We start from the raw sequence: 26,499 nt of genomic DNA on the forward strand, positions 1-26,499 counted from the left end.
ATACACTCATTTGCCCCATATGTAGCTGGTTGAATTGTTGTTAGCACTCTATTATGTGTGCCTGAGGACTCTGCTTTGTCCATTGGACCTTTTGCTTACCCTTGTGGGAATACATATCTGCATTTATTGCCCCATTGCCCCTTTTTTTGTGGTGCTCTTTCCTTGTGAGTTTGGTACAGGGAATAGGGAAGTACCATTAGATACAAACGTGTCTTTTGGGAACAGGCCTGAAGAAGAGGTTAACACCCGGAAACGTTGACGCCCCCCTTCCCCTGTACTTTTTACGTTTGTTCATACCCCATTCCATCCCTTCCCTTCCTTCTCCCTCTTTGTTGTATTGTTTTTTTTCACTCACTTTGTGTTTTGCTCATTAAACCTTTTTGGTTCACTGCCCCTTTCCCTTTTTCCTTTTTTTTTGTGTGCTGGGAACTATTGTTTTCTAGATTTTATTTGTATATTTCCATCCTTTACCTGGCTTTGGAAAGCTTCCAGTGCTTTCTGCACTGCCTTGAGTTCCAGCAGGATTGATGGTAACTGCTATTCTTTGGTTGTCCAAGTACCCTGTACCAGTAGGTCTCCCATCTGCGCTCCCTAACCTGTACTGCTTGTGTCTGTGGTGATCGTAACCCATGGTGCAACGTATGTCCGTTTAATAGGTTATGGGCATTTTACCACCATCTTAGTTCTCTCTTTGTGGTGTGGGCATATGTAGATTTCTTGTTTTACATCCTTGGGATCTCCGTTCCACTGTTGTAAAATTGTTTGATGTAATGGTCTCATGTGTAGACCTGCCCATTTTACTACGTTGAGCGTTGAAGTAAATTTTCCTAGGAGTCTCATGCAGTCTGCTGCTCAAGAGCGTTCTGAGCGTTCTTGTCTGGATTCCAACGTCTTGGATCCTTGAATTTGGTAATCGCACCTCTCCTTCTGCCGTGTGAAATTCTACTCCCAAGAATTTTAAAGTACTGTGTTTGTACTAGTTGGCTTTTGTCGACGTTTATGATCCAGCCATGCTGGTCTAGAAAAGACAAGTCTATGGTTCGGTCTTGTAGCAGTTATTCTTGTTTTTGTGATTTTATCAGAATATCGTCTAGATATGGATACATTTCCACGCCCCTTTTTCTTAATTCTGCTATCAATGGGGCTAACACCTTTGTGAACGTTCTGGGAGATGTTGCTAGTCCAAAAAGGCAGCGCTGTATATTGGTAGTGTTCCTGATTTATTGCAAATCTGAGGAATTTTTGATGTCTCTTTGCTATAGGGATGTGTAAATAGGCATCTTTTAGATCTATTGATATCATCCAATCGTTTGGTTTTACTTCTTAAATGATGATGTTTAGTGAAATCATTTTGAACTTTCTTACCTGTAAGTAGGTATTTATGGGTCTTAGATCCAATACCGCTCTGCAACCTCCTGAGGCTTTTTCTACCAAAAAGATCTTGGAATAAATCCCCTTTCTCCTCTGTCTTTGAGGAACCTTTGTTATTACCTTGGCCTTTAATAACTCCTTCAGAATAAAACTCATTTGTTTTATTTTCTGTTTTGTCTGTGTATATTTTGTCTTTAAGAATATATCCCTTCTTGGAATGCTCTTGAACTCCAGGTGGTAACCGAAAGAAAGGATCTGTAGTACCCATCTGTCTTTTATTGAGTCCATGCTGCTTCAAATTGGCTCAGTCTTCCCCCCCCCCCCAACGTGAAGCCGCTGGACCTCTTGACCTTCATTAGAATTTTCCTCTGGAAAATGATGCTCTCCCTCTGGTGCCATGAAAAAGCTTATTTTGTCCGCCTCTCCATGACGTTTGTCTTGAGAACGGTCTACCAGGACGATATGTTCTTGCTTCCCTATACTGCGTTCTTCCGTCTGATGGAACGTAGGGCCATATCTTCCATTTCTACTTTCTTGTGGTAAAAATGTGCTCTTACCTCCTGACGCTTTGGTTATAATTGCATCTAATTTATTCCCAAATAGAAATTCTCCTTCAAAATGCAAGTTACATAAACTGTTATTGGATGCTGTGTCTGCCGTCCAGTGTCTGAACCACAGCGGTCTTCTTGCTGCTACTGCATAGGCCATTGACTTGGCTGCCAGTCTTACCGCACCCAGCGACACTTCAGCTACGTAGTCGGCTGCCCACTTGATTTCTGACAATGCTTTTAGAATAGAAGTTCTCTTGACTCCTTTTTCCAATGATTCTTCTATATTAGCAATCCATATCCGCATTGCTCTTGATACCGATGTCGTTGATATCGTACGGTTTGCATGCTGTTCCTGCTGTCACATGTGCTTTTTTCAAAACACTATCCATCTTCTTATCAATTACATCCTTGAGTGATGCTGCATCTTCGACTGGTATGGTTGTTTTGCTTGAAATTCTGGAAATGTTATCAATCTTAGGACTGACTTCCCAGTATTTTACCTCCTCTTGTACAAAAGGATACATTCTGTTAAACTTTTGGGGAATATTTAGTTTTCTATCCGGCTGTGACAACTCCATTTGTATCATATCCTTGATTACTTGATGAATTGGAAAACATCTGGTTTTCTTCTGCCTTGTATGTAAAGGAGAAATGAATCTCCATGTGGTGCAACAGGAAACTATTTAAAGTCCAATGTCAGATAAACATCATCTGAATACCTCTTATATAGCTTGGGGTGAATTGCAATCACGAGCTATATAAATGACCAAATTAAAAAGTACTGGAATAGAAGCCAATAGGTATCCCACAAATGTGAGGTAACCCGTGGAGACAAAGAACAACCAGCTACTCTAGGTCAGTTCCGTGTATCTTCCATAGGCAGTGAGCCAACCACAGGAGAGAATCACTTGTAATCACGGACAGCTGTTCATATTTTCATCCTGGCGTCTATCCCGTCAACAAAGTCGAAGGTAGAAGAAAAAAGAAAAAACAAGGAGCACCGCAACTGAAGAACTGGAGGCAGATCAAAATGCATCAGAGTGCCTTTTAGTTTGCTCATTGGCATTGTTTGAGGAATAAAACTTTTTTATTTTTCTACATTTTGATCTGCCTCCCGTTGCGGTGCTCCTTGTTTTTTCTTTTTTTTTCCTTCTGCCTTGTCCCAAATAATGTATCTGATTTCTGAGTCATTTCTTCTGTATCCTCCAATTCCAATGTCTCTCTCATTGCCTTTAGAAGAGGATCTACCATTTCTAAATCAAATTCTGATTCTTCAGTCTGCATTACTTACTCTGACGGATCACGCTCCCCTTCCGACGCTTGGTAATATACCATCTCTGATTCGTCCGATGACGAGTCTCTTACTATATCCAGGCTGGTCTGAGACCTTGCCCCTTTTTTGCGCTGCTTTACTGTAACCCTTCATCCATGATAGGAAAGTATTCATTTGTTCATTGGACTCTCCTGCTGCTGCTGCTTTAAGGCAGTCTGCACAAAGCTTCTTGGCTTCTAACGCTGGCTTTTCACATGCTGCACACAATTTAGTTTTTTTTAGCAGCTTTTATGTTCTGACGCAGGCACTCTACCGCCCCCTTAGAAGTTCCTTCTTCCGGTTGCATAACCATAGTACTAAGGTAAAAAAACAATACAGGCATACCCCGCATTAACGTACGCAATGGGACCGGAGCATGTATGTAAAGTGAAAATGTACTTAAAGTGAAGCACTACCTTTTCCCCACTTATCGATGCATGTACTGTACTGCAATCGTCATATACGTGCATAACTGATGTAAATAACGCGTGTGTAACAGGCTCTATAGTCTCCCCGCTTGTGCAGAGCTTCGGTACAGGTAGGGAGCCGGTATTGCTGTTCAGGACGGGCTGACAGGCGCATGCGTGAGCTGCCGTTTGCCTATTGAGCGAGATGTACTTACTCGCGAGTGTACTTAAAGTGAGTGTCCTTAAACCGGGGTATGCCTGTACTGCTTTCAGTTGCATGTTATCAACTCTCTTTTATTGTCTAGCAAACTAAGCCAAGGACTCGCCTAATTTTTGTAAGCGAACCTTAACTTCCTCCCGCTTCCATGCTGGCTTCCAAAAGTCTTCCAGCTTCTTGCAGCTGATTTCTCCAGCCTGTCGAGCGTTGCATGCTGCGGCTCTGTGTGCTGTCACTCTGCCGCTGCGACGTCAGCGTCAATGCGTCCAGTCGGAGTGCTTGGCACACGCACACACGCCCGCCTGTGGGATCGTAGAGCCCGCACGTTTAAACGTGCGCACGCAGTGCACTCACATGGGACACCTTGCCGGTCTGTGTCCCCCACTCCGCTGCATTCTCAGACGCCTGTGCGGTAATTATTTGAGCCTCCGATCCGCTCAACAGCCTTGCTGTTTGCCCGCTGTGTTCAAAGACACATCCGCGGGACTGCCCGGTCGAACGGGGCCTCTGTCTTGCTACCACTCACGTTACGACGAACGGAACTTCAGGGGAAGAGAGGCCGAGACTCCCTGGCTTGACTGCAATAGCTACAGCCCGGTGAGTCCTATTAAAAAATAAACTCTACTCCTAGCTGTAGGACAGGAAAAAGACTATCTGCAGGTAGTGGGAGGGGCCTTTTATGGCCTACCTGCAAGAATTCCATTTCCTGTCCAACTCAGCAGAGGATAGAGATAACCCTACGGTGCCCACTGCCATGGTGAACAGGAAAACAAGATCTTACCTTGCATTAATAAACGGGCAATGGCTGGAAGGGAAGTAAACATAATGATGCCCCTTTATAAAGCATTACAAAGACCACACCTTGAATATGGAGTACAATTTGGGGCACCAATCCTAAGAAAAGACATTATGGAACTAGAGAGAGTGCAGAGAAGAGCCACCAAATGAATAAAGGGGAAGGATAATCTGATTTATGAGGAGAGGCTAGCTAAATTAGATTTGTTTACATAAGAAAAGAGGCATCTAGGAGGGGATATCTTAATATATAAAATCGAAAGGTTAGTGCTAGATGCGGTGAATCTGATTGGTCCTCAGCCTCTGGCCAATCAGATTGGTGGCTCTGACGTCACCCACCTGCCACTCTCTTCCCCCTCGGCGCCACACACACACACACACTCTCTCTCTCTCCTCTCTCCCCCCCCCCATCACACTGACCCTCACGTGCGCCGCCCTGCACGCGGCGCGGCCCTCCTGCCCCAGCTGCCAACGCTCACTTCTCTCCCTCCCCGGCGCTCACTTCCCTCCCTCCCCGGCGCTCACTTCCCTCCCTCCCCGGCGCTCACTTCCCTCCCTCCCCGGCGCTCACTTCCCTCCCTCCCCGGCAGGGGGACAGGCAGCCTCCGGAAGGACCCCCTTCCTCCTGCAGCTGCCTCGCGGCGCCGAGTGGATAAGATGGCGGCGCCCGGAAGGACCCCCTTCCTCCTGCAGCTGCCTCGCGGCGCCGAGTGGCTAAGATGGCGGCGCCCGGAAGGACCCCCTTCCTCCTGCAGCTGCCTCGCAACGCCGAGTGGGTAAGATGGCGGCGCACAGCGGACAGGCGGGGGGTGGTATTCAGTCAGGAGAGAGGGGGGGTGCTATTCAGTCAGGAGAGAGGGGGGGGGTCAGGAGAGAGGATGGGGGAGAGAGTCAGGAGAGAGGGGGGGGAAAGAGAGAGTCAGGAGAGAGAGGGGGGAAAGAGGGAGTTAGGAGAGAGGGGGGGGAGAGAGGGAGTCAGGGGAGAGGGGGGGAGAGAGGGGAGGGGGAGAGAGGGGGGGAGAGAGGGAGTCAGGAGAGGGGGGGAGAGAGGGAGTCAGGAGAGGGGGGGGGAGAGAGGGAGTCAGGAGAGGGGGGGGGGGAGAGAGGGAGTCAGGAGAGGGGGGGAGAGGGAGTCAGGAGAGGGGGGAGAGAGGGAATCAGGAGGGGGGGGGGTGGGAGTCAGGAGAGAGGGGGGGTGGGAGTCAGGAGAGAGGGGGGGGTGGGAGTCAGGAGAGAGGGGGGGGAGGGAGTCAGGAGAGAGGGGGGAGGGAGTCAGGAGAGAGGGGGGGAGGGAGTCAGGAGAGAGGGGGGGGAGGGAGTCAGGAGAGAGGGGGGGAGGGAGTCAGGAGAGAAGGGGGGGAAGCCTGAACAGCTGTGAAGAGGGGGGGGTAGGGACTTGAGAGGGAGGATGGGGGAGCCAGAACATTACATCACGGGCAACGCCGGGTATATAAGCTAGTGATAACTATATACAAATATATTTGGGGACAATACAAGGAACTTTCAAAAGAACTAGTGCAGTAAAAACGAAACGGGGTCATCCTTAAATGTTGGAAGAAAGGAGATTTCGCCTCTGCTGTGACCCCCGGTGATGCCTATTCACTGCCTGCCTGTGGCCCGGAAGGACCCCCTTCCTCCTGCAGCTGCCTCGCAACGCTGAGTGGGTAAGATGGCGGCGCACAGCGGACAGGCGGGGGGTGGTATTCAGTCAGGAGAGAGGGGGGGTGCTATTCAGTCAGGAGAGAGGGGGGGGGTCAGGAGAGAGGATGGGGGAGAGAGTCAGGAGAGAGGGGGGGGAAAGAGAGAGTCAGGAGAGAGAGGGGGGAAAGAGGGAGTTAGGAGAGAGGGGGGGGAGAGAGGGAGTCAGGGGAGAGGGGGGGGAGAGAGGGAGTCAGGGGAGAGGGGGGGAGAGAGGGGAGGGGGAGAGAGGGGGGGAGAGAGGGAGTCAGGAGAGGGGGGGAGAGAGGGAGTCAGGAGAGGGGGGGGGGAGAGAGGGAGTCAGGAGAGGGGGGGGGAGAGAGGGAGTCAGGAGAGGGGGGGAGAGGGAGTCAGGAGAGGGGGGAGAGAGGGAATCAGGAGGGGGGGGGGGTGGGAGTCAGGAGAGAGGGGGGGTGGGAGTCAGGAGAGAGGGGGGGGTGGGAGTCAGGAGAGGGGGGGGGAGGGAGTCAGGAGAGAGGGGGGGGAAAGAGAGAGTCAGGAGAGAGAGGGGGGAAAGAGGGAGTTAGGAGAGAGGGGGGGGAGAGAGGGAGTCAGGGGAGAGGGGGGGAGAGAGGGGAGGGGGAGAGAGGGGGGGAGAGAGGGAGTCAGGAGAGGTGGGGAGAGAGGGAGTCAGGAGAGAGGGGGGGAGAGAGGGAGTCAGGAGAGGGGGGGGGGGGGAGAGAGGGAGTCAGGAGAGGGGGGGAGAGGGAGTCAGGAGAGGGGGGGGAGAGGGAGTCAGGAGAGGGGGGAGAGAGGGAATCAGGAGGGGGGGGTGGGAGTCAGGAGAGAGGGGGGGTGGGAGTCAGGAGAGAGGGGGGGGTGGGAGTCAGGAGAGAGGGGGGGGAGGGAGTCAGGAGAGAGGGGGGAGGGAGTCAGGAGAGAGGGGGGGGAGGGAGTCAGGAGAGAGGGGGGGGAGGGAGTCAGGAGAGAGGGGGGGAGGGAGTCAGGAGAGAAGGGGGGGAAGCCTGAACAGCTGTGAAGAGGGGGGGTAGGGACTTGAGAGGGAGGATGGGGGAGCCAGAACATTACATCACGGGCAACGCCGGGTATATAAGCTAGTGATAACTATATACAAATATATTTGGGGACAATACAAGGAACTTTCAAAAGAACTAGTGCAGTAAAAACGAAACGGGGTCATCCTTAAATGTTGGAAGAAAGGAGATTTCGCCTCTGCTGTGACCCCCGGTGATGCCTATTCACTGCCTGCCTGTGGCTTCTGCCCGTGACCCGACAACGCTACCTTGCCCCCTGCCTTGAACCTCTGCCTTTGACACCGCTATGTCTTCACTTCTCCCAGTTAACCATCCCACACCTGCCACCCCAAGAGTCCATGACACAAGAATTAAGAAAATCAGACCTGTTTATACTCCCACAGGGACCTGCAAGCCTCAAGGGCAACTATATCATGCGGGATCACATCATTCGTCAAGGTGGCGTATGCTCAACAAGAAATGGCCTCCGCAGGGTGTAAAGGGACACTCAAAAAGGGCAGTCTCTACATCATGGGCCTTTACAGCGCAAGCATCTCCAGCGCACACGTGCAAAGCAGCAGTGATGTCACACCGTTGTAAAATATTATAAAGTTGGATGTTACGGCTTCAGCTAAAGCCAACTGTGGTAGAAAAGTTCTTCAATCCATCATCACATAATAAAAGTGTTAAAACATGTAGGAGTGATTTTTGTTATTTCCCTCCCATGCTGTATTGCTCGGGTATATGCCATTTAGTACCCACTGCCGTGTGGGGAACAGGAAGAGAGAAAATGTATTCCCGTAACTTTATTTTCTTGGACTCCAATCATGGCAGTGAGTACATCTTACCACCTATAGTAATGTATCTCAGTTGTATTTTTACAGCTATGTGAGAAACTGAAGTTTGTCCCGGACTTATATACTAGGACCTGCAGACGAGTTTCCTGTCCTACTGCGGCCGAAGGGGAGGAACAATCCCATTTTGTACCCACTGCAGGGACAAAATAACGGTAAACTGAAAACATTTTCTTCTTTTTTTTTTTCCTCCCCTAAAATAATCTTCCGTTATTAAATGAAGTTATTAGAAATTAACATTGGAATATAAATACTAACTATTTTATAGGGTTTTTAACGGTCAAAAATATTCATATGAACTAAACATTTCAGAATTACTCATTCTGACCCATGTTCCATGGAAATTAATATTCTGTATATTACTCACCTGCACTGGTGTCTGGATGGTTTTCCACCGGTTGAATGCCCTTTTCCACTCTCTCTTCCTCTCCACGCTCATTAATTGATATAAGCTCTAGATTTTCATTGTCGAGGCCTATTTGTTCCAACAGAGGATTAAACATATTCCTATAAATTTTCACGGTACATTACAGAGTTTTACAGATATTTGAAACATGTATATTCTTGCTTAGGCTAAGCTCATCCACGCTGCTCGCGAGAGTGCAAGCTCTTACCTTGCCACGCGATTGGAGCAGAAGCGATCCCTGCTCATAGTGCTAACGGCAATGCGGGGGGCATACGCTTCACGAAGCTGGTTCGCCCTCATTGGCTGAACCAGCTCACGTGACGCTGACGTCACGCGGCAGACACCTGAGAAGACAACATGTATTGTCTCCTCAAAACGCCTCTAGCACTTGCGCCTCTAGCACTTGCGCCTGCAGGCACTTGGCCAACTACTATAGCCAATAACTGAATTGTGTCAAAATGTGCGTGCACGTAGCGCCGCCGCCGCCATTGTAAGCTCGGCCTTAAGAATTTTTTATGGATTTGTCCCAACTCAAAATGAATGCACTACCTTCATAAGATTCACATATAAATTAACTTAGAAAAACATTTTAAGAGTTTGTAACCCACAAGGTTTATATCGCTGTTTTATTACACTTGGATGGTTTTCTGCTAACACAGCAGAGTGACTGCAGAATTGTGTCTCTGCTGATCATATCTTTTACGTAATTGACATAGACCTTAAGTGGGATATTTTAGTTCCGGTCCATAACAAACAAAACATCGTTCTACCTGAGCTCTTGTTTAATGGAATTCCAGAAGATTTGAGAGTCTGACGATTCTCCGTCACATCCTTGAACTGTCCCTTGAGTCCTTCTTTACGATCGCACTCCTCCCTAGAGAAATAGACTCCAACATCCTCACACCTTATAGGTACCTGAGACACAAGAGAATCCCATTCAGTGTTCTTCTAGAGCAATTTATTCTGTAAGACTTTTAATTAAAGAGATAGGAGATCAAACAATGTTAATGAGAACATGCAGAGAATCACAGAGATAATACAAACAGGCCCAGATAAAGCTTGGTCAGTAAAGGGTCATGAATCTGGTATAATGTAACATTCCCAAGCAGTGCTCACCTCTCCAGTTAGCAGGTGGACGCTGCTGTTGAGGGAATTCTTCCTCACAATGATGTATTCCTACAGAATGAGAGAGTTCTGTATGTCAGACTTCAATGCAAGAGACTGATTTAATATGAGACATATTCCTGGTACATCACTTTGCAGCGAGAGGAACACTCTCTCCTTACTAGCTCCCTCTTGTCCCAATACTATCCAAAGTCATGGAAAAATTTGTTCACTCCCAATGAAGCGATTACTATACCAAGACAAATTTCACTAGCCAATTCCAATCTGGCTTTCACCCCAAACACTCCACGGTAACTACCCTGCTACAAGTTTGCAATGATATCCAGTGTGGAATGGAACGGGGACAACAACTCACTAGTGCAATATTCCTAGATTTTGCAAAGGCTTTTGATACTGTTGATAATGTTATCTTGCTTAACAAACTCCAGTGCTCTGGAATAGGGACGCATGCTTAAAATGGTTTCATTCCTACCTATCACGTAGATCCCAACATGTGTCTATCTCAGGCAAATTCAGCCCCTTGGATATCACCTGTGGTGTCCTGCAAGACTCTGTTCTGGGGCCCCTACTCTTCTCAGTGTTCATCAATGATCTTCCTATAGCTTGTAAGGGAGCTTCAATACAGAAGACACAATCTTATATGCACACAGCCATAGCCTCTCCGACCTTGAACACATACTTCAGTCTGACTTTTTGAGACTTGAAAACTGGATTTCCCAAAACAAACTGTTTTTAAACACTGACAAGACTGTAACAATGGTATTTGGGACAAAGACTACATTTGTAAAGCTTCCCATGACTGAGCTCCAGATCAGAACCAATGCTAACACCACCCTAACTCCTGTTACTAGTTTTAAAAACTTGGGCAAAGATGAAAGAAATAAAGCGCAAATTTAAACTAGTGACAAATATAAATGTTTAAAGCGCAATATTCCAATGCTTATTTGTGCAATATATATCAGGTGCTGCCAAAATCATTTGCAGTTTTCCAACTGTAATATACAAGAGTGAATAGAATATGTGTTCACGGCGCAAACTGAATAAAGTGAATAATAAAGTGAATAATAAAGTGATTGCACGGTAATAAATGATACCAGCCCTGCTGAGTGATGTTGTGCACTCCTCCGTTGAACCAGGGTCTCATAGGTTAAACCGCCATCACTGATACATGTAGGAAGAAACAAATACAGAAATGCTGGTGCAATAACGTTACATCTCCAAGCAACGAACAACACAAAGGGGATACATTAAACTCACACTCTCCCCCAAGGTAGTGAGCAGGGAGTGACTTGGGGCGCACTCCAACCCTGACTCCGCTCTCGTCGGCAGCTGGTACTCCCGTCCTGCCTGGTCATACACATGGAGTCTCTCCTGTCTGCTTCTCTCACCAGCAGGTGCTCCGGAGACCTCAGACGTCAGCGCTGGATTGTAGAGGTGTTGGTATGGTGGCCTCCAAGGTCCAAAAAGCCCAGATGAAGCCTACTGATTTGGCGAAACGCGTTGGGCTTTTTGGACCTTGGACGCCACCATACCAACCCCTCTACATGAGACCCTGGTTCAACAGGGGAGTGCACAACATTACTCAGCAGGTCTGGTATCATTTATTACCTTGCAATCACTTTATTATTGACTTTATTCCGTGTGCGCCGCTCATTTTACTCACTCTTAAATACTTTGGCATATGGTTTGACTCCTATTTAACATTTGGGATACACATTGATACCCCAACATCCAAAACCTATGCCAAACTAGGTGTACTTTATAGGAACAAATTCTTCCTAAGTCTGCTAGTCAGAAAGCGTATCGCACAGCAGATGCTAATGCCAATTATCGACTATGGAGACATAGTATACGGCTCGGCACCCCAAACCCACCGTAGCAAACTTGATACCCTCTACAATTCAATATGCCGTTTTGTTCTTAAATGCAACTACACCACACATCACTGCGAAATGCTCAAAGAACTAGATTGGTCATCACTTGAGTCTATGCGCAAAGTTCATCTTTCCTTTCTTCCCTTCAAATACTTTCTGGGCAAGCTACCCGCCTATCTGAACAAGCTCCTCACCCCTACCACATGCAGCACCTATCATCTGAGATCTGACTCCAAAAGACTGTTCATGGTCCCAAGGTTCAGCAAAGTATCCGGCCGCTCCTCCTTCTCTAACCGTACACCTCACAACTGGAACAGTCTACCAGAGACTCTCACATCCACCACCAGTCTAAGTTCTTTCAAAACTAAAGCTGTCTCACATTTGAATCTGGTCTGTAACTGTTACATATGCTAATATATATATATATTATATATATATATATATATATATATATATATATATATATATATATATATATATATAACGGTAGTCAACTCAACAAGAGTAAGCAAAGGACAGCACTCAGTGGTAGATGAAAAAAACCTGTATTCAAAGTAGACAGCAGCACTGCCCTGAGAAAGGTCCCTGCGAGGACCGAAACGTTGATCTTGTTTGTGCTGCTGTCTACTTTGAATACAGGTTTTTTTCATCTACCACTGAGTGCTGTCCTTTGTTTACTCTTGTTGAGTTGACTACCGTTTTCTATTTTATCCCTGTATACCCTGTTCATTTATGTAACTATGTATTGTAACCATGCATTATTTGTCATCTTAACTCTATGCCCAGGACATGCATGAAAACGAGAGGTATCTCTCAATGTATTACTTCCTGGCAAAACATGTTATAAATAAAATACTAAGGACATCTCTTCAAGCTGCAGTTCAGTCAATATCCTGCATGTGTGTTTTTTTTTTAATAAATCAGTTCTGTAGTAAGAAAAAATACTTTTAGCATTTTCTGTTTTAAAAAAAACGACTTTGAAAGACCAATTTTCTAGTATTCTATTTTAACAGCCATTTGCTAAGGCACTGCCCCTTCATGTCCTGTCACAAGCCCTGGCACACCCCTTTGTCACCCCTGCCCTCCCTCTAGCACATGTCAGTGCAGGAGTGCTCATGAATATTCATGAGCTTCCACTGACAGACAGAAGCAGAAGAAAAACAGATCCCTTCACTAATTATGTCACCAAATTTTGCCTATCAATACATGGAGAACGAATTGACCTGCAGCTATACAGTTCTTTAGGTAATTAGAGATTGCACACATGAAACTATTGAAGTAAAAAAATAAATGTAAAAAAAAAAAAGAGAACTGCAACTTTCAGTGGCCTCATTAATATAGACGTCTTGGCACCAATCGTACGGATTCTGCGGTGCTCACTGCATTAAAACTCACTTCCGTTTTTTTGATCCGTCAAATTCTTCTATTGTATGTTCACAGTTTTGATGTCATATGAACACAGAAAGAACAGATTGTGAAATCCTGGTATGATCAGTTAGAGCTAGACACAGCAAATCCATGTAATTGTACATGCAATGAAATCACCCTCTCCACATACTGTACCTAGCTCTTCAATTAAAGCTTTGGATAGGAGAGAGTTGACCGACTGAGATAATGAAAGAAAAAAATATACATTAAATATTATATATTAGAATAAATATATATATAATAAATAAATAAAAGAATATCACTTGTGAGCACATTCATATGCCTTAGGCCTCGTCCAGGGTTATTGCTTGCTGGCGGAGGCAGGCTGAGGGAAAGCGGGTACTTTCCCTGGCCTTAGACAGCGCGCCGTCCGGGGGCGTGTCGGCGGGCGGGCCAGTGACGTCACGGAGCTGGTTCGCCCTCATTGGGCGAACTGCTCACGTGACCGGCCCTGCGCTCCGGCAAGCGCTTGAATTTAAAATTTACCTAAGACCTACGCTTATACAAAATAAAAACCATAAAAACAAGTTCTTCAGTATTAGGTGATAATTTGTTAGTCCAAATAAAAAATGTGTGTCATAGGACAAGCTTTCAAGAGTTTTCCTCTCTTCCTCAGGTCTGCAATACGGGTTTACAAAGGAATCTATGGCTAAAACAGAGGTTTGGAAAACAGAAAAAAAAAAAACAGATTTAGATAAGGTGGGGTGACAAAGGGATGTTTGAAGAAATTGAAAGGGTAATAAAACGGTGACAAGTAACAGCATGGAGGGGAAGGGGATGCTGGGGGTGGAAGGGGGAAGTTGTGGATAAGAACACTGGCAGAGAGGCAGGCAGGATAATTACAAACAATTGTGATAGTGTGTGAGAAACCCCATATCCGCATTACATCCTCTTGTTTTGGTGTCACAGAGTCTTATCATTCTGAGTTCAAATGTTTTCCGTTCTTGGGTGCGTTTAAACATTCCATTGAGGATTTTGATTTTTAAATCACTTATGGAATGATCTGTCTGTGAAAAATGATGTCCCACAGGTGAGCAGTATCTTCCTTCTTCGTGATGGAGTGTCTGTGCATATTCATTCTACCTTGTAGTTTTTGGCTGGTTTCCCCAATGTAGCATCCTTGGTCACATTTGTTACACTGAATCATGTACACCGCATTCCTGGATGTGCAGCTGTATGATCCTTTAACATTGAGTGTTCCATGGGTGTGACTGGCTGTGGGATCTTGGCATATGTGTTAAAGAAATCTTTCCCAAAGCTCCCATCCTTGCGTTCCGGCAACCACCAAAACATCAAACAGAAATTAGTCAGCAGAAAACTTCACAACGAACTTAAAGACACTGATAATGGCACAAAACCGTGCAACAACACACGTTGCAAACTCTGCAAACATATATGCCAAGATTCCACAGCCAGTGAGTGGGTCTGTGACTACAGACTAAAACACAGTGTATAGCAAGTCCCTTCACATGGTAAACAGTTGCTGAGTTTAGAAAAAGTATCTAATAGTATAACCATCACCCAGATCCAAGTGTAGCAATATAAACCTCAGTGTGCTAGCAACAGGATAAAATGTGTATGTTATCTTATGGTAAAACCAGACAATAAGGGTGGGGCAGTGGTTAGTAGGAATAGGGAGGATTATAGGACAGAGATTCTGAGGTGCAAACACAACCAGACAAGTAGTGAATAACAGCGGTGAATAGGAATGGCTTACAGTATAGCAGTAGGTAGAACCTGGATGCTGGAATGGATTCCCTTAGGATAGAGGGAAGAGGAAAAAAAATACAATCGTGTAATACTATTTAAATAAATATATTTGTATGGAACAGATTTTGTGTGTGTTGTGATTGAGTGTGTGGGTGTTGTGATTGAGTGATTGTGATTGAGTTGTGATTGAGTGTGTGTGTGTTGTGTCTGTGTTGGTTGTGATTGAGTGTGTGTTGTCTGTGTGTGTTGGTTGTGATTGAGTGTGTGGGTGTTGTGATTGAGTGTGTGTGTGTGTGTGTGTGTTTTTTGTTGGGTGCTGCACCACTGCCTCACACGTTCACATATTTTTTTGCACTAAGTATATATACCAATCGATTTGCGCTTAACACTACTGTAGTTAAATGAACAGTCTAATTATCAGAAAGTGGATACTTAGCCCACGAAAGAGACTGAGAGAACTTGTAAGGAAGCTTTACATAGTTACATAGTAGATGAGGTTGAAAAAAGACCTGCGTCCCTCAAGTTCAACCTATGCTAAATTTAGAAAGAAACTGATAGAACAACCGTCCCAGATGAGGCGGTTGAATCAATAAGAAACCCTATTAAGCAGCACTCAGACACATGATGTATGTGTAATGTAATCATAAGGTAAGAGCTAAGACATCCAAATGCGATAGGTGATATGATGATAGTAATTAAAACACTTTATTAGTACAAAAATATATAAAACACAGGGTGTTAAAAATACCCCAAGAGGCAACTAAGCTACAAGTACTGAAGCTAAGGTAGTAAACCCTAAAAATGTGGGTAATGACTTAGGCCGCGCTTATAGTGACGGCGACGCGATGTCGCCCAAAAATGAAAGCATTGCCGCCGCCGCGTGCGCTTATAGTGCACGCGACGGCAACAAGCGACGTCGCCAAAACCCGACGCTGGCACAATTTGATTTTTCAAGGGCTGTCGCATCACGTGACGGCCCTTGAACAAATCAAATTGCGGGAATCCCGCGATGCCTCCGACCGGCGAAACATAAGTTTCGCCGGTGGCGACGGGTGACGTCACCCATCGTGTCGCCGTCGGCGGCACTATAGGCAAAGTCTTAGGCAAATGCGCCTGACAAAAATAGGATTTTGAGCCTACTGGGAGGAAGAGAGTTCCTAAGTCAACTTCCCCCTCCCACGACCACTCTACAATTGGCAACTATATTAATGACCAGAAAAGTAAGGTATATGTTGATCAATGCATATGTTCATCGGGTCACTGCAAAGGGGTGCGCAATGCGTGCTGTGTGTGCACAGCCAAGCCCACCAACTAATTACCACAAATATGGGTAGGTACTAGTGGAGGAAATGATAACAAAATTTGTGTACATGTAGGGTAGAAAATATCCTAATAGCCGTAAACACTAAACGCACAAAAACCCTGAAAATGCTAACGTGATACTCCTGCATGAATAATCAGGAGAAAAAAGATCCATATGCAGGCAATAACAAAGTGTAATACTTGCGTGACGAATGCTCTCTCACAGAAGCTCCTACAGCAGCTACTTACCCCATGGGCACCCACGTGGATTATTACATAGGCTCTATGACGCATTGAGCCTTACTGCTTTTCATATGGGCCCTGCATAGGGAGCACGTGTAGGAGCTTCTATGAGAGACCATTCGTCACGCAAGTATTACAACAACTCCTCTGGGGAATGACCACGTAGAAGTCCTTGGATTCCACATGCAGTGTTTTGCTGATTAAAAACTGACGCATTGGACTTCAATGAAATCCTCACTAAAAGTGAAGTACTAGATTTTCTATTTTTTTATATATATAAAAACGCAGGAATGGGCCAGTCCCTGAAACGTTGACTTTGTCCCCCTTTTATGCATATTTTTTTTTGGGGGGGGGGGGATTATACGTGTTGGATTTATTTTCCCCCCTTTTCTTTGTGGGATTATCATTACTTTTTCACCTCTGCTGTGTTTTTGATCTATTTATATGTGAAATGTATCCATTCCTGTGTATTTACAGTTCAATTAAGCAAAAATCGTCGATATACTTTGTTGTACGAGTGCGGGGGACATCACTGTATTATATAGAATAGCTATATATACATATAGATACATACACACATAGCTATGCTTTATTATTGTAATGATTGCTTTAGCTCAGTATTGGTAATTTCTAGTTGCAGAAGAGCTTACACTAGTATTCTAACATTTTCTGAGGGCCCCTCGTGTCTGTAGCAATATATTTCCGTACATAGTTACTGTACATAGTAGATGAGATTGAAAAAAAAGACAAACGTCCATTAAATTCAACCTATGCTAATTTGTGATGACAGAAATTTTGCTACAATCCGAAATCCAAATCGCGCTGCTGGAGCTGGGAAAATAAATTACCTCACTGCGACAGAGAACAGACCAGCTAGAGACAAAAAAAAACCATCCAAGCTCAGAAAAAAATCAGAACTTCAAGCGTTTGCGCAACCAGGTTATGGAGATACAGAAGCAGAAAGGCAAGAGGACTCTGAAAATGGAGACAGAAGAAAGAATATAAGGGGTCGAGGGGTTCCCGGAAACAGTCACAGACCCAGAGGAATACATTTCAAAATGGCGGATGCACATGCTACCGGATCGCACAGAAGGACTGCAGATGGACTTTTACCAGAGAGCCTTGTGACCAAAACCTCCAGCATCAGAATACCCAGGAGATAACGTAGCGAGACTCCACTATTCCAAGACCAAGGACACCCTCACTTCCATAACTTAAAGCCAGGCTTTCCTTGTGTTTGAGAATTTATATCGTTACACGTGTGCAAGGACTTGTCACCTATTTCCCTGGCCAGAATAAGGGGCCTGAAATCGTTCATGGCCAAACTCAGAGAAGCGGGAGTCAGATACCGTTGGGCCTTTTCCTTCCGTCTGGTGGTGATTAAAGATGGAGCCAACGATCTCGATGAGGGACCGAAAAGGAAAGAGGGGGATTTCCTGAGAAGACTTGGGTCTGGACACCACCCCACCCTCAGACAATCAGAGATTACCGAACAGAGTGAGAGCAACATGGCAAAGCCCAGCGACAAGAAAAAAAAAAGTTTGTGGTGCGGTGCTCTGGCTTGCTGCCAACTTTTTTCTTGCTCATCTATTACGCCTGGCACAAATATGAGTTCCTTATCAAAGGAACATCAGAGGTCGAGGTCGGAGGCAACTCTTACAGGACATAACGAGGCACGGGCAGAATTAAACTTATGCCTCACATCAAGGGCAGAACAATCATTAAAATGGACCAAATGTACATTCTTTGAAAAAGCAAATAAAACGGGCTCAATGCTGGCCGCTAAACTACGAATTAAACGCCCCTCATTTCATATTCACTAAAAAAGATAACTAGAAGCCCCCAAACGGAAAATAATGTAGCAGCCTTTCTGAACTCTGCACAATTGCCAAAACTAAGCAATGCAGATATGCGAATCCTAGGTCAAAACATTTCACAGGAAGAACTCTCACAAGTTATTAAAAAAACTCTAAAAGTACCAGGCCTGGATGGGTTTTCCAACATCTATTATAAAAAATTATAGGCATTCTAGCACCCCACCTATTAAACATGTACAACGCGATATTAACAGGGGAATCATTCCTCCAAACATGCTGGAAGCACCTATCACTAGTCCACAAAGAAGGAAAGGACCCCAGTTATAGGCCTATTTCATTAATAAATGTGGACATAAAATGATTTTCAAAAGTATTGGCACACAACCGTATCCTCCGATCTCTAATAAACCCAGATCAGATCAGTTTTGTCTCAGGTAGACAGGCTGCAGACAATAGTAGACGTATCATAGACTGGGTGGCAGTAGCTAACAAGGAGAAGATCCAGTCAATGCTTCTAAGGACTGGTCGTCCATGAAATGAACTCTCGAGACTTTCGGCTTTCGTGGGCGTTTTCTGAGGGCAATACTCTCCCACTATGATGACGCTAGGGCGAAGGTCATTTGCCTAGGCTCCCGCTCAGATAAATTGGCTATAAAAAAAGTGGCACTAGGCAGGGCTGCCTGTTATCTCCTCTGATCTTTGCCCTGTGTATTGAGCCTCATGAATATTCCTGGTATTACTGGAATACAAGTAGGTGATCACTAATACAAAGTAGCACTCTTTGCAGACAATGTAATTCTCTCTCTTTCAAAGAATATTAGTGTTTCAAATTAACAATAATAAATCAGAAGGCCTGAACATAAACTAGAGAGAGAGAGGCGGTGAAGTTGCTAGCCATAAATTGACTTCAAGTGGCAACCACAAGCTATCAAATACCTACGGGTTCCTATCGCTACGAACTATCACACATTGTATCAAGTAAACTATGCCAAACCTATTAAAAAGCTACGAGAAGAGCTAACAATGTGGTCTGGGATCCAAATATCCTGTATTGGGCAAATTAAGTCCATAAAAATGAACCTCCCAATGCGATTGCTGTATTTGTTTCAAACTCTCCCTATTCCAATTAAATCTGCAGTTCAAGCAATACCCTACGTGTTTTTTTTTAATAAATCAGTTTTGTACTATGAGAAAATACTTGTAGCATAAAAAAAATTAAATTTCAAGACATTTCATGTATTATATACAGTCATACCCCGGTTTAAGGACACTCACTTTAAGTACACTCGCGAGTAAGTACATATCGCCCAATAGGCAAACGGCAGCTCACGCATGCGCCTGTCAGCACGTCCTGAACAGCAATACCGGCTCCCTAACTGTACCGAAGCTGTGCGCAAGCGGGGAGACTATAGAGCCTGTTACAAATGCCTTATTTACATCAGTTATGCACGTATATGATGATTGCAGTACAGTACATGCATCGATAAGTGGGAAAAGGTAGTGTTTCACTTTAAGTACATTTTCGCTTTACATACATGCTCCAGTCCCATTGCGTACGTTAATGTGGGGTATGCCTGTATAATGTAACGAGCATTTTTTGTTCCTATCGCAACCATTTACAAAGTCACATCCACTTCCTCTTCTGAAACAGACTCTGGCAAACCCCTTTTTGAGCCCTGCCCTCTCTCTAGCAGTGAACCAATTATATCTTGTGACTGCCTGGTCACATGATCTTCCCCACATAACTTTGCATCTCGAGTCCCCTTCTGCTGCACCGACAGCCATTTAGTAAAACCCTGAGCCGAATCTTCGGCGATCGAACACAGGAGAATGGATCGATCGGCACCTTAGCTCATCACTTGTCAGTGTGTAGATTGTATTGATGCACATATCGAAGGAATTTTTTTTTTTTTTTTATAGAAAAAACGGCAGCTTTAACCGATTCTTTTAAAACAAAGAATTTTGAGGATCTCCAGAGACAAATAACTAAATGTATATGGAATAAAAAAGGGACCTAGGATTAGCAGGCGAATTATGACTACCCCGATAAAAGCAGGAGGCTTGGAACTCCATTGCCTCAATGTGTACTATAGTGCAGCACAACCATCTCAATTACAAACAGAAAGGCCCAGCACAACATACAAAGTGACACAACATATAGTACTATCTCAATTAGTTACATGGCACTCTGACCCTAGCTTGAGGAGGTGGGTAGAACTGGGGTCCTCTTTGACCAGCCCAATGACACACGATCAACGAATCTGGCTACCACAGCCGCATAGAAGACAATTTAGAGAATCTCTACCGACTACATCACATTCTTTAAAAATATGGGACCCAACCAGATGGAAATTCTCTCTCACCACTTCAAAAACTCAAATGACCCCGCTATGGGGCAATCCAGACTTCTTACCTGGCCTCCAAACCAAAGCTTCCACTAGTTGAAAGAGTAACGGACTTGAATATAGAAATGATAATATTGATTAGAAGGTGTTGCCCAAATGCATGACTAATATGATGATAACCACCTAGTTTAATTGCTTTCATATATTTCTTTGTAACAGTTTCTTCAGCAAAAGACAGGGGTGCCCAATGCTACATCAAATTGACAGAACATATATGGTAATAAGTTCAAAGTACAAATACTTCAATAATAATAATTTCTGGCTGGTAACAGTTGTAATGGAGGTAGGTGGCACCTCCCCCCAGAGCTCACTCCTCATCACCTTTTTAACTTGGGAGGTCTTTTCATTTTGCTGCAAGAACAGGACCTATTATGGTTCTTTCCCCTCATACCGAGGTAAAGGGAAGAGTTCACAGTGTAGGACCTGCATTTTTGGTTATACCTTGACGTTTGGTATGCAGGCTTACGACGCTTTGGCCAAAGGGTTTAACTAAATAACCAAGTAATTATTATTATTGAAGTATTTGTACTTATTACCATATATGTTTTGTCAATTTGATGTAGCATTGGGCACCCCTGTCTTTTGTTGTATACATTTGCCACACCCAGTAGCACTCTTTTTTGACATAAATATGCATTCATGATGTGGTGGGTGTAGGAGTTTGAGCTAGCTGGGAATGTGTGTCAACACTTTCTTCATCCTGCTTTTTCCCTACTTGCGAGAGTCAGAATAAATTCTAAACTGAGACAAAGTCTACTTGGATTATTTATTGTTGAGCCTTTAGAAACATTACATTGGACTGCCTCCGAACTCCTTATACAAACTCCTCTAGTAGGTGTGTGACTGGTTGTGTCCAGATTGGCAATTGATTGATTATTGCTAACAGAGAAGAGTATCCATCTCCAAAAGCCAATCACTTGATTATCTTCTGACTAGCCCAATCCTCTATTGTCTCCAAACTCATGCTAGTTTGACCTTATCTGTCTGTTCTCTCCTTCTACCTAGTCATGTCGCTTTATTATCTTGTGCTCTCCCTATGCCCAGTCATCTTGTCGGTCCCAGGCTCTATCATTGTATAACTGCATCTGTCCCTGGACATCGGTTCAGAAAGTAACACACATACGCACGATGGCATTGTGACCTTCCACAGCAGCTCTCACCTCTCCAGTCAGCAGGTAGATGATCCCCAGGGTGTGGTTCAAGATCCTCTCAATCATCTTCTTCTTATTAATTTTGTTCATCATCAGAGAGTTAGTCAGATGTTCCAAGAATGGGGTCTGTGATAAAGAATGAGAGATGTCAGAAGTACAGAGATAGGGAATAGGGGCATTTTCTGCCTGTGTCACTGTGCATTTTGAAGTACAGAGAAGAAAGACTATGGGGCATATCTATCTGTGGCTCTTTGCAGTGGGAGGGACAGATATGAGGGAGTCATCAGCTCCTTGTACTTTTTCATTATCACTGAGTTACTTAGAAAGTCCAAGAATGAGCTCTGGTCCTTGTGGGAGTGTTTCTCCACTTGGTGACCTCTGCAGTTAAAAATAGTGACTGTACTTGTCCTATCACATCAATAATAGGAGAGAGACCAACCTGAAATACTATGAGGAAAGTTACCATATTTCAGGAAGCCTTAAACAAGACACTATCCTGCACTAAAATGTAATCTGTGCTACTTTATTTAAAAGATAATACTGTTGTGGTGATTTTAACAAGATGTCATTTACAGTTATTCTGGATGTTTGTGATTTTCAACAAACTCAGGGTTTGAGTGACCGTCTGTATCAGCCTGCAATGGGAAGTACAGATGTAATCTCAAAGAAACACACAGATGAACTGCAGGGCCCTTACATACAGAAGGAGATATGAGGGGTGTCATTATGACCTTCTGTAGAAGCCCTCACCTCTCCAGTCAGAAGGTAGAGAATGTCCAGGGTGTGATTCAAGATTTTCTCAGCCGTCTGCTTCTTCTCCTTGGTCATAATCGAGTTAGTCAGATGCTCCATGGTGGGCTCTGGAACCAAACAGAATGGGTAAGATCTACAGATGTGAAGCAATAAGGGCTTTTTCTGTCTGTGTCACTGTGAGGAACAGAAGAGAAAGACTATGGGTCCTCTCGATCTGTGACACTTTACAGTGGGAGAGACAGATGTGAGGAAGTGATCTGCTTCTTGTCATTGTTCATCACCAACAAGTTATTCAGATACTCTAAAAATGCTTCTGGTTCCTGTGGAAGCGTTTCAGCACATGGTGGTGACCTCTGCAGTTAGGGAATTGACTTTACTTGTCCTTACAGCAATATCAAGAAGTGAGAGGTAGGCAGAGACAGAGACCAACTTGTAGAGGGTGGAGGCAGTGTGTGTATGAGAGAGGGGGAGGAAGTGTATGCACGTGAGAAGGGTGAGGCAGTGCGTGTGTGTGGGGCAGTGGATATTCACACTCACAGAGACAAACTTGGGATACTATGGAGAAAGCTAACCTCCAACAGGACGGGAAAATGCACTAAAATATCATCTGTGCTACATTATTTAAAATGTATATATTTATATAGCACCCACAGTATACTCTGTGCGTTACAAAAGAGAAAAATACAATAGTTGCAACAAACAAAATCTACAACAGGAAAGGAAATCCCTGTTCGGAAAGCTTACAATCTAAGTGGTATATTGGGAGACTGACAGACCAGACCACAGGGGAGGGAATAAGTGCAGTAGATGGCAGTGCTTGGCCACAATGGTTGGTAGGAGTGAGACTGGGTGTGGGACAGTAGCCATGAGCCTTGAATATTGCACTGCTTTATTTTAGGAGGCGAGTTTTAAGGTCCATTTAGAAGGTGGGAGAAAAGGTGCTTGGCGCATACGGAGTGTGAGGGAGTTAGGCGGGTAAGGGGCTGTGAGGGAAATAGGTTTAAGGCGAGAGAGAGCAGTAGAGGTGAAAGTAAGACGCAACACAGTTTAGCTATGGTGTCAATGGAGAAGGAAAGAGAGGTGTCAAATGTAATTCCTAGGCAAGGTGCTTGGCGACAGGATATATGGTACCATTAACTGTGATGGAAATGTGGGATATTAAGACAAATTTAGAAGGAAACATAAGGAGCTCGGTTTTAGACATATTAAGTTTAAGGCGTCAGAGGACATCAACAAGGATATAGCAGGGAGGCAATCAGAGACTTGGGACTGGATGGTGCAGGTACAAGGTAAAGGGTGTATAGATATACAGTGGTGTGAAAAAGAAAGTACACCCTCTTTGAATTCTATGGTTTTACATACCAGGACATTATAACAATCATCTGTTCCTTAGCAGGTCTTAAAATTAGGTAAATAAAACCTCAGATGAACAACAACACATGACATATTACACCGTGTCATGATTTATTTAACAAAAATAAATCCAAAATGGAGAAGCCATGTGCGAAAAACTAAGTACACCTTATGATTCAATAGCTTGTAGAACCACCTTTAGCAGCAATAACTTGAACAGTTTTCTGTATGACTTTATCAGTCTCTCACATCGTTGTGGAGGAATTTTGGCCCACTCTTCTATACAACGTTGCTTCAGTTCATTGAGGTTTGTGGGCATTTGTTTATGCACAGCTCTCTTAAGGTCCAGCCACAGCATTTCAATCGGGTTGAGGTCTGGACTTTGACTGGGCCATTGCAACACCTTGATTCTTTTCTTTTTCAGCCATTCTGTTGTAGATTTGCTGGTGTGCTTGGGATCATTGTCCTGTTGTATGACCCAATTTCGGCCAAGATTTAGCTGTCGGAACAGATGGCCTCACATTTGACTCTAGAATACTTTGGTATACAGAGGAGTTCATGGTCGACTCAATGACTGCAAGGTTCCCAGGTCCTGTGACTGCAAAACAAGCCCAAATCATCCCCCCTCCACCACCGTGCTTGACAGTTGGTATGAGGTGTTTGTGCTGATATGCTGTGTTTGGTTTTCGCCAAACGTGGCGCTGTACATTATGGCCAAACATCTCCATTTTGGTCTCGTCTGTCCAAAGGACATTTTTCCAGAAGTCTTGTGGTTCGTTCAGATGCCACTATGCAAACCTAAGCCGTGCTCCATGTTCTTTTTAGAGAGAAGAGGCTCTCTCCTGGCAACCCCTCCAAACAAACCATACTTGTTCAGTCTTTTTCTAATTGTACTGTCATGAAATGTAACATTTAACATGCTAACGGAAGCCTGTAGAGTCTGAGATGTAACTCTTAGGTTTATTGCAATTTCTCTGAGGATTGCACGGTCTAACCTTGGGGTGAATTTGCTGGGACGTCCACTCCTGGGAAAATTGGCAACTGTCTTGAATGTTTTCCACTTCTGAATAATCTTTCTCACTGTAGAATGATGGACTTTAAATTGTTTGCAAATGGCCTTTTAACCCTTCCCAGATTGATGGGCAGCAACAATTGCTTCTCTAAGATCATTGTTGATGTCTTTCCTCCTTGGCATTGTGTTAACACACACCTGAATGCTCCAGACCAGCAAACTGCTAAAACATCAGCTTTTATAGAGGTGGTCACACTTGCTGATGATCAATTAATCAAGGACATTTGATTAGCAGCACCTGTCTGCTACTTAGCATCTAAATTCCTATGGAAGCAGTAAGGGTGTTGTAGGCGGACGCTCACAGAGGTATGCAAGGGAGACTGATTATAGTGAAATTAAATAAGCTTTTTATTGCGCCTGTTTCCTTAACATCAGGAAACCATCCAAACAAGGGGTAAACAAAGCTTCTATTCACTTGGGAGTATTTCTAGTGAAATACTATGCAGTTCACAACTCCCTTAGATAAGCATGTCTCCCAGCCCCAAACATATAGCATGAGATGAACAGATATAAAAAGTCTTGTATATGAAAGTCTTATCTGTTTGTAGTGGTTTGGAGGGAAAATCTTCTCTGTCCCTGGTTCAGATCCCTTTTCCTCGGGGTGTGTCAGCATTCAGGTTTAGAAGTTTCCCCTGTGTCTTGAAAGCAGCTCTGCTGTTTTCTTCTGGCAGGGCTCAAGACTGTTTGTCTCCAAGTTGAGCTCAGGTGTGAGCTAAGGAGCCTCACTTCCTGTCTCAAAAGACAGGCTTTTCTACGAAATCTAATCAGGCAGGTGGTGTTTGTTAATTGACTACCAGCAGTTAACCACCACACTGTTGGATTAGAGGCACATTACCTGAACAGGGATAACTCCCCTGTTACAGGTGTACTTAGTTTTTCACACATGGCTTTTCCATTTTGGCTTTATTTTTGTTAAATAAATCATGACACGGTGTACTATGTCATGTGTTGTTGTTCATCTGAGGTTGTATTTACCTAATTTTTAGACCTGCTACGGAACAGATGATTGTTATTATGTCCTGATATGCAAAACCATAGAATTCAAAGAGGGTGTACTTTCTTTTTCACACAACTGCATCAGCGTATTATCTATATGTATCTATGTACACGTGTGTGAGAGGGGAGACAGTGCGTGTATGAGGCAGTGCGTATGTGAGAGGGGGGGAGGCAGTGCGTGTGTGAGAGGGGGGGAGGCAGTGCGTGTGTGAGAGGGGGGAGGTAGTGCGTGTGTGAGAGGGGGGAGGCAGTGCGTGTGTGAGAGGGGGGAGGCAGTGCGTGTGTGAAAGGGAGGAGGCAGTGCGTGTGAGAGAGGGGGGAGGCAGTGCGTGTGAGAGAGGGGAAGGCAGTGCGTGTGAGAGAGGGGGAAGGCAGTGCGTGTGAGAGAGGGGGAAGGCAGTGCGTGTGAGAGAGGGGGAAGGCAGTGCGTGTGAGAGAGGGGGGAGGCAGTGCGTGTGAGAGAGGGGGGAGGCAGTGCGTGTGTGAGAGGGGGGAGGCAGTGCGTGTGTGAGAGGCGGGAGGCAGTGCGTGTGTGAGAGGGGGGAGGCAGTGCGTGTGTGAGGGGGGAGGCAGTGCGTGTGTGAGGGGGGAGGCAGTGCGTGTGTGAGGGGCGAGGCAGTGCGTGTGAGAGAGGGGAGGCAGTGCGTGTGTGAGGGGGGAGGCAGAGCGTATGAGAGAGGAGAGG

General features: G+C 44.8%; 1 protein-coding gene across 6 annotated transcripts in view; it reads right to left on the reverse strand.

Annotated features, from left to right (window-relative positions):
• LOC142471276 (uncharacterized) overlaps positions 1 to 26,499 on the reverse strand; it is an 83,791-nt gene that overhangs the window by 45,104 nt on the left and 12,188 nt on the right. For all 6 annotated transcript variants that reach the window (XM_075578097.1, XM_075578096.1, XM_075578091.1 and 3 more), the window contains 5 exons: positions 22,391 to 22,500; positions 21,650 to 21,766; positions 9,702 to 9,761; positions 9,356 to 9,500; positions 8,547 to 8,654 (listed from right to left, as the gene is read on the reverse strand). In XM_075578097.1, the coding sequence (XP_075434212.1) occupies positions 8,547 to 8,654; positions 9,356 to 9,500; positions 9,702 to 9,761; positions 21,650 to 21,766; positions 22,391 to 22,492 (532 nt within the window). In that variant the 5' untranslated portion in view covers positions 22,493 to 22,500. The remainder of the gene's footprint in view (positions 1 to 8,546; positions 8,655 to 9,355; positions 9,501 to 9,701; positions 9,762 to 21,649; positions 21,767 to 22,390; positions 22,501 to 26,499) is intronic.

The sequence above is a fragment of the Ascaphus truei genome, chromosome 20 (genome assembly GCF_040206685.1).
Source record: "Ascaphus truei isolate aAscTru1 chromosome 20, aAscTru1.hap1, whole genome shotgun sequence".
Lineage (NCBI taxonomy): Eukaryota > Metazoa > Chordata > Amphibia > Anura > Ascaphidae > Ascaphus > Ascaphus truei.